This window comes from Schistocerca piceifrons, chromosome 1, assembly GCF_021461385.2.
Source record: "Schistocerca piceifrons isolate TAMUIC-IGC-003096 chromosome 1, iqSchPice1.1, whole genome shotgun sequence".
NCBI classification, from domain to species: domain Eukaryota; kingdom Metazoa; phylum Arthropoda; class Insecta; order Orthoptera; family Acrididae; genus Schistocerca; species Schistocerca piceifrons.
The window spans coordinates 1,252,116,304-1,252,131,000 of NC_060138.1; the positions used below are offsets into that span (position 1 = coordinate 1,252,116,304).

Consider the following 14,697-nt stretch of genomic DNA (forward strand, 5'->3'; position numbering starts at 1 on the left):
CTGCAGTGTCGGCCTACATGTTAGAGCTCCTGATACCTGAAGCACTGCTGTGGCCCTCTGCGTGCTCGTAACTTCTCTTCTCCGACGATGAGTGCGTAGACGCGCGACACGTCCAAGATTGTTAAGTGGTCTCAGAGAGAATTCGCACTCTCACTGGAGTTTCCTTCTGTGAATCTAGAGTCCTGTGATTGTCGACAATTGATGAAGTGAAGCCTGTATTTTAAGCGCTTTCTGCTCCGTTACATGAGACATCGCTTTGGAGCGCGCCTTGTAACTCCTTCAATTTCCTTCGGTTCCGGGGACAGGAAAAGTTTGCGTGGGATCCATTGTTTTCCGCCATGTTCATCACTGTTACATAGTCGCTGGTGGTAGTACAAGACAGCTTCAACCTGTCATCATTTGCTTGTTTGGCAGTGAAAGATTTTTGAAGCTTCTGCGCCAGTCAATCATATAAGGTCGTGTAGTTTTTCGAAAACTGGAGAATTATAGGTGGTATCTCCAGACTGTGCTGCTGTTATTGCTGTTGCTGGTGTTGTTGTGTTTGTTGTTGTCTTCGCTCCGTAAGCTGCTGTAGCCCTGCTACGTAGCTAGTCGGGCCAGGATCGCCATCTTGCAAGGCGACGAAGGTGTAATTCGTCTCTATTGGCGGTGTCTGTGCGGCGAGGCTGGGTTTTACTCTGCTGTGCAGGCTGCATATTACAAATCACCAACCTCAGAACGGCGTCTTCTCGACGTCCCTCCACTCAGCAACCTAGATACAATATGACGTAAAAGCAGCGTTGATGAAAAACACCATCTAATATCTGCAATTACTGAGGCTACGCAACTATAGTAATGAAATAAAGTTCTGTAGAAAAACTGTCATTAAAAAATTTATCAGGCAGTAAGAAAATGGATTGGCTTTTGGAAAATAATTTCGAAATTTCCACACAAAAGGTTCATTTTGTCTATATAGCCAAAGTTACCGTACTATTCAGTCCACATTTAAACTAATGGCTGTTATCATCCTGTTCACAACTTATACCCACATTTCACACGCACAGAAGCCAGAAATATGTCCAAATCCGATCGCAATCAAACAAAATTTCCACAGTCATTAATTTCACCACTAATTCTAGTTCTTACATTTGGTCCTTCTTGTGGATTTCTAAAAGAAAAAAATTGCATTCCACAAAATGCTCAATGGTTGAATACAGAACATGCCACGCGGATACTATGAAGGTCAAATTTTCACACACGAATATCATTCCAACAAAACAATTCCAAAACTTCCAGACTTCACAAAACTGTCCATAACTACATCAGCGTTAGTCACGCCACATATCAAACGTGAAGAACTCAATATTCCTTCATTTTACACATAATTAGAAACATCACATTTAACATGCACTGCCGCGAACGAAGCTGGCAACCGACGCCCTTCTTGCAGCCTCACTTCGAGTATAACTATCACGTAACGAGCGGGAACCGTCTCAATTCTGATTGGTTAACCATAGTCGCTGCCAATCAGAATGCTCGCTCATGATCAAACTCGCGCCAAAACTGGTCTGCACCAATCCTTACATACAGACGCATCTACATCATTCTGATATACCAATATTAAAGTAATGTTTAATAAATGAAAACGAGAAGGCCATCAATCTGGAAATGTCCTTTAGATACAGATAATACTCCAGTTGACTTTCTGGCTCCTCTGTTACAATAGCAGTACACCTAGAGAACTCTTGGCGGTTACTTAAGACGGTATATAACGCAACATTAAAATTTGACGAATGTCCTACATGCACATTCTCAGTCACTCCCATAACAATTATAGACACCAATAATAATTTTGTCTGATTTTTATATTACAAATACGAAAAATAATTAAAGTTTTGATATGAAAATCTCAATTAGTTAATTCTGCACACTGAGATTTCTGCTTATGTTTCCCAATTATACCAAAAGATAAACCATTATATTTCCAAACTGAATTTAGTTCCCTAAATCTCGGTTTTTGACTTTTTAGCATTTTTTTCTATCTCTGAAACTGTGATAGTTATAAAGCTGAAATTTGGGTATAATCTTCTCCTGAATGTCAAAAGGTAGTGCACCGACTTTGAAAATTATTGAATAATATTAGATATCATTTATTTAGTTTCTTACAGATGGTGAATATACGGTCTCTAAGAAGTGACACAGGAGCCGTTCTCACGCTGCCGTAGTAGCAGGTGTACATGACTCATTGGCTAAGACACAAGTGGCGGTTTCTCTCACAGCCTCCGGCTCCAATACTGCGGTCTGTATAGCAACGAATGTTATCGCGCATTACCTCGCGACGTTACATCTGGACAATTCTCGGTTTTCATTGCTTTTTCCACGCTGGCTTCGTAAATCTTCCATCGCTTGCTGTTGAAGTTTGAAATGCCTCGTTAGTGGCAAATGCGTCACTGCGAATGCATCTGGAGGTCGTGACAGAGACCTCTAATTCCGTTGTTCGTTCGGATGAGTCCGTGCTGCAGTCGTTCTCGAAGTCCACGTTTGTGCGCCGAGACGTCGTATTCGATGTGCCTTCTGCCGTTGGCAAGTTCGTCTTCAGTGGAGCAGCCGAAGAGTCTGACGGCGGGGTAATCCCTCCCTGATGGCGATCACAACACGTCCGTACGATGTTCCACCGCGCGCTGTCAACTTATCCTGATTGCTTGTCGTCTTAACCTGGCAGGCGTAAAGATTTCCGCGCACAGCACATGACCAGATTTCTACATATTCGTCGTATGAGGCCGAGACTGGTGCTTCATGTGGCGATTGCAGGTAATACCAGGAACTACAAGAAAGTTTACATAAACGTGGAGCATGCCCCGGCCGGTACTTGCTTGCCGGCGCGTCGGCTGGTTCCGGAGGTCGACTGAAGGCTGGCAACACGGCTGAAGCGGCTGTATTTCAGGTTACCAAAGTGATCGTCAAACAACCGTAAACACGACGGAAGGAAGTGCCGGGGCTAAAAAGTGTAGAGGAGACCAAGGCTGACTGTAGTAAGTCCAAATCAATTAGGTTATGCAGTTATTCTGACAAGATGAGGCTTGCACGGATAAAAACAGTGAGGAGCTGCATCGAACAAGTCTTCAGATTGAAGAACACAGTAGCTACAAGACTCAATGAGAAAAAACTGTGCGGGATAGGATTGTTTAGAATGGAGCGCGAATGGACGAAGACGGTAGCAACAAGTAAGTGACGCCAATATGAATACATAAAGTGCGACAGAAAACGAGGAGGAGTGAACGTAAGATTAGAAGACGCTGATTTCGAAGCGAAGGACGAGACCAGATGTAACGGCGTAAAGTCAATCCCCGGCACGCCAGTCGGGAACGACAGGGAAGAGAAGGCTGTGAGAAGGGGTCAGCCAATCGCACGCTGACCGACCTCCCTTCCAGGACAACAACGCGACAGCAGCGGACCCTAGGTGAAGAGGACATAAGCGCCGCGCCCGCCTCGTGAAGGCTCAGTTCAATCCAGCTTCAAGATTAGTGAGTTGGATGGCAGCGTCAACGTTACACACTACGATACCTGTTCAGGAAAGACTTCTGTCAGCTAGAGATCAGCAGTCACTGCAAAGACTGATTATTTCGTATGTCGCCCTTTGTTTGCGAAACATTTGTGTGGTTGCCAAAGCTAAGTATTGTATATGATCAATTGTAATAAAGCTCATTAATACGACATTTTTGATTGTTTGTCTAGCGGAACGAGCATGCAAGCTTTCTAGACACTACACCATGGGCTAAAATACATGGTAGTAAAGATGATGGTGGAGATACAAAAAGGATACCCATTGGACACCCGTCGGACGTTCGAATCCTCCCTCGGGGCTGGCCGTTGTGGCCGAGCGGTTCTAGGCACTTCAGTCCGGAACCTCGCTGCTGCTGCGGTCGCAGGTTCGAATCCTGCCTCAGGCATGGGTGAGTGTGATGTCGTTAGGTTAGTTAGGTTTAAGTAGTTCTAAGTCTCGAGGACTGATGACCTCAGATGTTAAGTCCAATAGTGCTTAGAGCTATTTGAACCTCCCTTGGGCATGGGTGTGTGTGTGGTCCTTAGTGTAAGTTTAAGTTAGATGAAGTAGTGTGTAAACTTATGGACCGATGACCTCAGCAGTTTGTCCCATAAGACGTTATCTCAAATTTCCAAAAAGAAATTTCAGACGTCAGAGGGTAAATATTTATCGTAAGGCATCCGCTGGACGCATGTGGATATTGCAGAGAAGTTGATCAAGACGACTGAATGTTTGGACTTGTTGACGTAAGACTCTCGACCCATAGACGCATAGTGAAGGGATCATTGTAGAGGTGAAACATGTCAGGGAACATTCAGTGAATACAATGGTTACTCTATCAATGAGTTAGTTAAAAAGCAGTTTTATTTGCTATTTAGAACCTTATTTAGCTATCGACTGACCACTCTGTTATACTGATTGAAGAGACACTATCAAAATGCGTTAACGGCCATCAACTAATAATCAGAAATACGGCAGCACAGTTGAGATGCGTCGTTTCGAATACGGGTGACATCTCAGGTACTATCTAAAGCAGTTGATTCTAACAGCTAACGCTCCTAAAGCAGACGTGTCTCATGACACTGACATCGAAAATGTTCGACAATTTTCTCACATACCCGCACATGCTCAGATGTAGAAACACGTAATGCATCCAGAAAAACTATCGAACATGACCTTTTTGATAGTCCAGATCTTATGGCATGAGGAGGTATAATATTTGAACACGGGAAACTCACCGTTCAGAGTTACTGTGATACTATTATTTTTCTCCGTGTGTGTCCATTCGGACCGTATTCCCACCTGACTTCAATTTCATGGAGGACCATGCGGAGGATATTAGGTGAATACACTTGCCAGCCAGTTTCCCAGACTTAAGACCAATCAAGCATGTGTGGGATGCGTTGGAGAGATGCACAGCACCACGTCCACATGCACCTATGACCGTCTGGTAGTCGGCAAAAGCGCTAGAATACCACAATATCAATGCCCAGGAGGCCCTCATAAATAGCGGTGACTTCAGTGTGATTACTGGCAATGCTTAAAATGGTCTCTTCTGTTCGTCTCATCGTGTATTTTTTTCAGTTGCCTTCGTAAGTACACTGTAGCAATTGTTTCTATGTATGGTCGAAGTTTCATCGAGGAATGTGACTTGACAACGCGGAAGTTGATTCCGTTCTTAAGTTTTACAGACTTGAAACTGAGTTCTTGAGGACTTCGTACTATGTTATATTTTTAATTACTGCAAAACGATGGATCCTACGAGGTTGATTTATATGGATCTTTTTCCATTTTCCTTCATCCAAACTGTTAAATATGTCTGTTCCATACTATCCGATGTTTTTACAAATATCTCCATCCACAAGTTCATTGACAAGACAATTCCTACAGCACAATAAACATCTATTAAATGATCACGAACGACACACTTTGACAGCTAGGTCTGCCAACAACCAAGTCCACTCACACTCGACGTCGACGGTGATCCTCTTGCTGACGGAGGGCGGCACGCCATTGGAGGCTATGCACAGGTAGGCGCCCATCTCGGTCCGAGAGATGCGCGTCACGTTCAGCTGGTTGCCGTCGTACACGTTCACTGCAACACAAGCACAAAAGTTGACTGGTTACTTTTCCTGACAGGCAGCGGTACATTGTACAAGTGGACGTCCAGCTCGTTCCGCAAGATGGTGTCACATTCAAGCTCGTTGCTGCAGTACACGATCACTACATTACGAATGCAGCTGTCTGCTGTTCAGCTTTCCTGGAGGACAGTAGTACACTAAGCTGTTAGTAGGACGAGCAATCTCATATATGCTAAGGATTAACGACAATGAAAAGTTTGTAAAAATAATGCAGTACTATTTGCCCCTCCACTAAACTGGAGATTAACTCCAGAAGTCCCTTACGATGTTTCCTTATTCTTTAATACACGCCCTACTAATTTTTGTAACCTCCCACCAGATAATGTTCCCAGATGCCCATACAGTCAGCTGTGATATGGCAAGAGCAGCAGCGGATTACATATTTGAAACGTTCAATTCCGACGCTGTAGCTACTTGTAACCGTTTCCCCACCAGTAGCTCACGGTACTTCATCTAAAAACCCTTCACATTTCATTCATAACAGGGGTGGCACGAGATAGTTGCTTGTAGAAAAATAAAGGACCTTATGCTTCAGTAGGTGCTTCATTAAATAAAATTTGCTATATTGTGTCCGCAACATCCTTGCTTCCAGGAGTGCTAATTCTGCAAGGTATGCAGAAGAGCTTCTGTGAAGTTTGGAAGGTAGGAGACGAAGGTACTGGCGGAATTAATGCTGTGAGGACGACTCATGAGTCGTGCTTGGGTAGCTCAGTTGGTAGAGCACTTGCCCGTGAAGGGAAAAGATCCTGAATTCGAGTCTCGGTCCTGCACACACTGATAGCACTGTCTGAGCTTGTATTGTATTGTATTGTATGTTAACCGGGGACCTAGAAACGACGGAGAGGCTCAGTCCCCCTCCGCAGCCGCAGTGGTCCACAACCCCACGACGACTACCGCAGTCCACTTCACCCCTCCGCCGCCCCACACCAAACCCAGGGCTATTGTGCGGTTCGGCCCCCGGTGGACCCCCCCCCCCCCCCCTCCCAGGGAACGTCTCACACCAGACGAGTGTAGTCCCTATGTTTGCGTAGTAGAGTAATCGTGGTTTACGCGTACGTGGAGAACTACTGTCTGAGATTACTTAAAACTGTAATAATTTGCTACGAACTATGAGATTAGGTATTGTTCGGAAATTCATGTTGTCGCTCTGCATGCTTTTCTCTGCTCTGTCGGTCGATTTATTTAAATATTTGTAGTAAATCCATAATAATTGTATAATCAAGCGTAAGATGCCAAAACAACTCTTAACAACTGAATTACTCTCACGGCGTAAGTAAAAAAATCGCTTTTGACTTAATACACTTAGTCAAGCTCACACAGAGTAGCTTACCAAACTGAACAGCTGTTGACAGTGCACACCCCGCACACCCTGTTTGACATGAATAAACAACGACAGCTAGTCATACGGCAACCACGGGCTTCCGCACAGAAATTTCTATCCCTGCAAAAGCACGCAGTGCGCTGTTAAGCACCTTGTTGGAAATTAGGTGAACTGATAAGGAATGGAGAGGTTTTACACAGAATCGGTGAAAGGTAAACACTGACAAGAAGAAGGAACAGGATGATAGGAAGTGAGTTAAATCAACAAAGAATAATTTCCGCAGTATTTGAAGGAGCTGTAGAACGTAAAAACTGCAGAGAGAGATGGTAATACAGTCAATAAGTAATTTATGGCATTAGGTGTAAATATTATTCTGAAATGGCTGACAGAGAAGAGGAATTCGTGGCGAGCTACGCCAAACAGGTAGAGGGCTAAGGAGAGAAAGCAAAAAAAGAAATTCAGAAAATCATGGAAAATAATAGTACCATTAGTAGAATCATGCTAAAGTGAGGGTAGGACACTCCGTAGTGAAACATTGTGTGTGTGTGTGTGTGTGTGTGTGTGTGTGTGTTCAAAAATGGCTCTGAGAACTATGGGACTTAACATCTCTGGTCATCAGTCCCCTAGAACTTAGAACTACTTACGCCTAACTAACCTAAGGACATCACAAACATCCATGCCCGAGGCAGGATTCGAACCTGCGACCGTAACAGTCGCGCGGTTCTGGACTGAGCGCCTAGAACCGCATGGCCACCGCGGCCGGCGCGCGTGTGTGTGTGTGTGTGTGTGTGTGTGTGTGTGTGTGTGTGTGTGTGTGTGCGCGCGCGCGCTCGCATTCGCTTCATCTTGTGTCTTCGGAGACCACTAATAATAGCTGACAACTCTTTTTTTTGTATAGAAAACACGTGAGACAGAAGAAAAATCTCTGTAGACAGTGCTATTTAAAAGAGGACCTTCATGAATTATTAGTTAACCAATGATGTTGATGAAATTTGAAGCGGTGTTAGATCTGACGACTGTAAGTCACTGAAAAAAGGTTGAATATATCTGGAAAAATTTTACAAGTTGACATGTTGTTGTGGAGAGAAACTGAAGGGACGGTATCAGGACGGTAGAGGTAACGACTGAGTAGCCGAGGAAGCTATGGACGTGGTCAGGTCAGGTGATTCGTTGAACAGTACAGATATCTTAAGCACATCTGGGAACAAGTGTTTCAGCATTTTGCGGTTGCAATACTCTTTTAGGTATTGGTTCAAAAATTTGGTATTAACGCAGTAAATCTATCTCTCTCTCTCTCTCTCTCACACACACACACACACACACACACACACACACACACTGTAAAATTCTCCGACGAAAGCGCCTTCGTATGTGTGTCTGCGTCTGAAGGGTAGTTTTATCACGGCAGACCGACGTGTAGAAGTGAAGGCATAGCTCGTTCAGTGCTGTAATTTTTCAGGGCTAGCTTCCGAGACTGTGGAGTTACTACCAGAAATCTCCAGAGTTGTTCGCCGACAGAGTAACTCCTGAAACACTGATGAGTATTCCAACAAGAGAGGTGTTTAGTACTGTGATACCTTACGGAACGAACTAAACGTCACCTGAAAAGTGGTACCAGTCGGAACTCCTGTGGTTCAGCTGTCATTGCTGAAGATTCGAGGTAGAGGATACCACATATATAATCCACTGAGGCGTCAGACCATCACGCTAGCCGCCACTCTCGTGTGCAACGTGATATGCACCCACGGATATTCGGTTCTCTTATATAGCACCTACATATTCATGAACATAGTTACTACACATTCAAGGTGCATAGTGCATGGTGGCGGGTTCATAGTACCATTATTATCAGTTTTGGTTCCTGTACGGCTAGCTTATTGATCGACGGAAAAATGAGTAAATGATTGTCCAAATGCTTCTCTAAGCACCTAATCTCCATTATCTTCCTCAAGATCCCTATACGAGATATGAGTTGGTGGCAGCGTAATGGTTCCACGGTCATCCCCTACAGGGATTCCCGATGAGTATGTCGTCTTTCTTCCAAGGATTTCCGTTTCAGTTCTCCGGAGGTTTCTTTTATACTTTCATATGGGATATATCGACCTGCTATGACCTGAGCAACACATCTCTGAACTCGTTCGATGTATTGTTACGTCTACTTAATAATGATTCCGTACACTGGGAGAATTTCTTAGACCTGGTCGCACTAGTGTAGTGTATGCGATTTCCTTTGCAGATGCACAGCATATTTCCAGAACCTTTCCAACAAATTCAAGTCTTCGATTCGCCTTCCCTAATGCTGGTATTACGTGATCGTCACACTTAATTTCGCATCTTAGTATTGTTTTAAAGACTTACATGATACGGTGTGTTCAAGAAGTTCACCACTTATCTCGTAATCAGATACTATCTGATAGCTATTATCTTTCTTTTATCAACATTTAAGAAGGGCTACCATACATTATTTCCGGTAGAAAGGTTGTTCATGCCTTTCTCAAGATCATTCAACGACGGTACTGAACTGTACACGACTAGACCGCACCGAACTATTTTATGGTATTGTTGATTCTACCTTACATATAAGTCCTAATACACTTCCACGCCCGACGTTACTTCCGTTTGGTGGAACATTAGCGTCTAGTGTAGCGTTCTGAGCTCTATTAGTCAAATATTCCTCTATGCAACCACATATTTGCGAAGATATTCCCAATGATTTGACCTTGGCTTGTAGTCGATAATGTTTCACTGGTAACGGACCATCACTGTCCCCTTGATGACTGAAGACTGATCGAAAAAGTCAGTTTGTTACTGACTGAGCTCTCCGTGTTCGTACTGAACAGCCTGTTGCAGCCGGAAGTGTCTTTGTTTTCCGTTCACTCGCCCTCATTTAGCATAATACCTTTAACTGATGATGTTCACTGCCGCCCCTCACCAAGGAAAGAATCGACTTAAAGCAATGCTCCAAGGTTTTTCCGATGTCAGTGAACTGTGATATACGAATTATTAGCCTCAAGGTCAAACAGTTGCCATGACAGTGTAAGTGTTCCTAAAAGGACGCAAAAAAAGTAAGAGGCAAATGCTAGTTCAAGGTAGGAAAACAGTTCTTTGAGGATGACTATGCGGTTGCGCACTCAGTTTCATCATTTCACAAAATTTATGCGATGAGACAGATTACTGCCCCTTCTCAACCATCCCATTCCCCAAGAATGCATTCCATGTGATGTTGTCATGTTTCCAAAATATAAAACAGATAAACAGCAAACATCACAGTGATCAGAAGAGTGTTTTTACATATTTTTACCAGCTTAAAACAGGAGCGACTGCAGTAATGGATAGGAACTGTGAGTGCTCTGTACAGATGCGAGCTGAGTGGGCAACCTTTCGCTCACAGTTCCAGGCAGTGTTGGCTTCTGTCACAGAGTTTGAGGCTGCTGCCAAAGGGCATCAATGTGGGGGGTCGGAGGCGGGGTTGCGAGGGACGTCGAGCATGTCCCACATGTCCCCCGATCGGTTCACTGCTGTGGCCACCCCAAGTACTGTCTGCACTGAGGTTGACCCCTCACCCATGGTCGAGTGGGAGATCATTCCAGTGTCTGGCAGGCAGCGAAAAACTTTCTGAAAGGCCGATCGTAGGGCCTTCCCAGTTCGTTTGACGAACAGGTTTCGAGCGTTATCTGTGGCTGACGATGTCTCTAAGATGGATGCAGTCGTCCACCCTGTTCCAGAGGAAGCTTCTCGGCCCGCAAGGTCTGGGCATTCATAGAGGGTGGGTTTGCATGTAGTTCGGAGCTCCAACGTTAGGCACGTAATGGCGCCCCTTAGGAACATGGCGGTCAAGGAGTGGAAGGAAGCCAGAGTGCACTCCGTGTCCATACTAGGGGGGAGTCATTCCGGATGTGGAAAGGGTGCTTCCGGATGCCATGAAGAGTACAGGGTGCAGCCAACTGCAGGTGTTGACACATGTTGGTACCAATGACGTTTGTCGCTTTGGATTGGAGGAGATTCTCACTGGTTTTGGGCGGCTGGCGGAAATGGTAAAGTCTGCCAGGCTTGCTTCGAAGATTAAGGCGGACCTCACTATCTGCAACATCGTCGGTAGAACCGACTGTGGTCCTTTGGTGCAGAGCCGAATAGAGAGTCAGAATCAGAGGCTCAGGCGGTTCTGTGACCGAGTAGGCTGCAGATTGCTTGACATGCGCTATCGGGTGGTGGGTTTCCGGGTTCCGCTTAATAGGTCAGGAGTCCACTACATACAGGAGGCGACTACACGGGTAGCGGGGGCTATGTGGAAGGGTCTGGGGAATGGGCGGTTTTTTAGGTTAGAGGGTCTCAGGGAACCGCAGAAGGGGCGTCCGTCAGAAAGTGGACAATAAAACACAGTAAGGTAGTTGTAGAAACGATTGTTATTGTAGTTGTAAATTGTCGTAGCTGTGTTTGAAAAGAACCAGAGCTCCAGGCCCTAATAGAAAGCACTGAAGCTCAAATAGTTGTTGATACAGAGAGCTGGCTAAAGCCGGAAATAAGTTCAGCCGAAATTTTTTCAAACGATCTAACAGTGTTCAGAAAGGATCGATTAAATACAGTTGGTGGTGGAGTATTTATTGCTGTTAGAGGTAGTTTGTCTTGTAGCTAAATTGAAGTAGATAGTTCGTGTGAAATAGTATGGGTTGAGGTTATACCTGACAATGGGACTAAACTATTAATTGGATCATTTTACCGACCCCCCCCCCCCCCCGACTCAGAAGACATAGTTGCTGAACAGTTCAGAGAAAACTTGAGTCTCATTTCAAATAGGTACCCCGCTCATATAATTATAGTCGGTGTCGACTTCAATCCACCGTCGATATGCTGCAAAATTTATACGTTTAAAGCCGGCGGCAGGCATAAAACGCCATCATAAATTATGCTGAATGGTTTCTCAGAACATTATTTTGAACAATTAGTGCAAGAGCCCACTCGGAGCATAAATGGTTGCGAAAGCATACTTGACTTCTTAGCAACAAATAATTCTGGACAAATGGGGCGTATCATGACGAATACAGGGATTAGAGACCACAAGGCAGTTACTGCTAGGCTTAATACCGTAACACCTACAACCATCAAAACGAAACGCAAAGTATTTAAAAAAAGCTAATAAAAATGCTCTTAAGGCATTTTTAAGAGACAGTCTTCACTCCTTTCGATCTGATCATGTAAGCGTGGAAAAGTTGTGGAATGATTTCAAAGAGATAGTATCGACAGCAATTGATGTATACCACATAAATTGATAAGTGATGGTACTGATCCCCCCCATGATACACAAAACGGGTCATATCGCTGTTGCAGAAGCAGCGAAAAAAGCATGCCAAATTTAAAAGAAGGCAAAATCCCCAAGATTGGCAAAGTTTTGCAGAAGTTCGAAATATAGCGCGTACTTCAATGCAAGACGCTTGTAATAATTTACACAACGAAATTCTGTCTCAGATCTGGCAGAAAATCCAAAAAGATTCTGGTCATACATAAAGCACACCAGTGGCAGGACACAATCAATACCTTCACTGCGCGATAAGAACGGTGAAGTCACTTATGACAGTGCCAATAAAGCAGAGTTATTAAACACGGTTTTCCGAAATTTCTTCACCAAAGAAGACGAAGTAGATATTCCTGAATTCTAATCAAGAACAAGTGCCAAGACGAGAAACATAGAAGTAGATATCCTCGGTGTAGCAAAGGAGCTTAAATCACTTACTAAAGGCAAGGCCTCCGGTCCAGATTATATACCGGTCAGGTTGCTCTCGACGTATGCTGATACAATAACTCCATATTTAGCAGTTATATACAACCAGTCGCTTACAGAAAGATCCGTACCTAAATACTGGAAAATTGCTCAAGTCACACCAATACCCAAAAAGGAAAGTGGGAGTAATCCGCTGAATTACAGGCTCATGTCACTAACGTCGACTTGCAGTAGGTTTTTGGAACATACACTGTATTCGAACATTACGAAGTACCTCGAAAAAGCGATTTATTGACTCAGAGTCAGCGCGGATTCAGGAAATATCGTTCTTGCGAAACACAACCAGCTCTTTATACTCATGAAGTAATGAGTGCAATCGCCAGGGGATGTAAAATTAACTCCACATTTTTAGATTTCCAGAAGGCTTTCGACACCGTTCCTCACAAGCGTCTTCTAACGAAACGGCGTGCCTCTGGAATATCGCCTCAGTTGTGCGATTGGATTCGTAATTTCTTGTCAGAAAGGTCACAGCTCGTAGTAATAGACGGAAAGTCATCGAATAACACAGAAGTAATATCCGGCGTTCCCCAAGGAAGTGTTATAGGCCCTTTATTGTTCCGGATCGATATTAATGCCTTAGGAGACAATCTGAGTAGACGTATTAGATTGTTTGCAGATGATGCTGCCATTCACCGTCTTATAAAGTCATCAGATGGCCAAAACTAATTGCAAAAGATTTAAATAAGATATCTGTATGGTGCGAAAAGTGGCAATTTACCCTGAATAAAAAAACATGTAAAGTTATTCACATGTGTACTAAAAGAAATCCGTTAAACTTCGATTTCGCGATATGTCACACAAATCTGAAGGCTGTAAATTCAACTAAATACTTAGAGATTACAATTACACATAACCTAAATTGGAACGATCACATAGATAATGTTGTGGGTAGAGCAAACCAAAGACTGAGATTTATTGGCAGAACACTTAGAAGGTGCAACAGGTCTACTAAAGAGTTAGCTTACACCACACTTGTCCGCCCTGTTCTAGAGTACTGCTGTGCGGTGTAGGATCCACATCTCGTGGGACTGGCGGATGAAATCGAAAAGGTACAAAGAAGGGCAGCTCGTTTTGTATTAACACGAAATAGTGGAGATAGTGCCACACACATGATACGTGAACTGGAGTGGCAGTCATTAAAACATAGGTGTTTTTCGTTGCGACGGGGTCTTCTGATGAACTTTTAATTACCAGTTTTCTCCTCCTATTGTGAAAAAATTCTGTTGGCACTCATCTACATAGGGAGAAATGATCATCACGATAAAATAAGAGAAATCAGAGATTGCACAGAAAAATTTAAGTGCCCCTTTTCCCGCGCGTCGTTCGAGAGTGGCACGGTAGAGAGACAGCTTGAAAGTGATTCATTGAACCCTCTGCCAGGCGCTTTACTGTGAATTGCACAGTAATCACGTAGACGCAGATGTAGATGTACTTTGAAGGATACAAGAATTAATCGTCTGTAACCAGAATAAAAATAGGTGAGAAGACGTGCCTGCTAACCATCAAACCTATTCTTTGAATCTATTAGGAATGTTCCAAATTATAGGGAATTAGCAGAGTTGTGTCAACATTGCATCGTATCGCTTTGTGCGTGAGCGAGTCGCTTAAGGAGTTCTAGAAGGTATGTCTGTTCTATGACACCATATAAACCAATAGTATGACGATCATGAACGCACATTAATTTGGTCTCAGCTAGATGAAGAAACCAGTCACATATACGAACGAAGAACATGAGAGTCAGTACTGTTTTGCTTGGGGAGTTCTGTTATAGTCCTCTCGCTTACGAAATCTCTGCTCGCGCCTGGCTTTAGCCTGTGAGAAGCGACGTGCTCAAAGGACGGGAGCCTTAGGTGAAGAGTAATATACAGCAATGCCTCGCTGCGTAAGGTACTTTCCGTAACATGGAAGAAAAAAAAATCCGTGCATCTGCCTCAAG

At 43.9% G+C, this 14,697-nt stretch overlaps 1 protein-coding gene across 1 annotated transcript in view; it reads right to left on the minus strand.

Annotated features, from left to right (window-relative positions):
• The window catches only part of LOC124780250 (lachesin-like), a 303,063-nt gene that overhangs the window by 141,166 nt on the left and 147,200 nt on the right, over positions 1 to 14,697 (minus strand). The window contains exon 5 of the mRNA XM_047253767.1: positions 5,490 to 5,618. Coding sequence (XP_047109723.1) covers positions 5,490 to 5,618 — 129 coding nt within the window. The remainder of the gene's footprint in view (positions 1 to 5,489; positions 5,619 to 14,697) is intronic.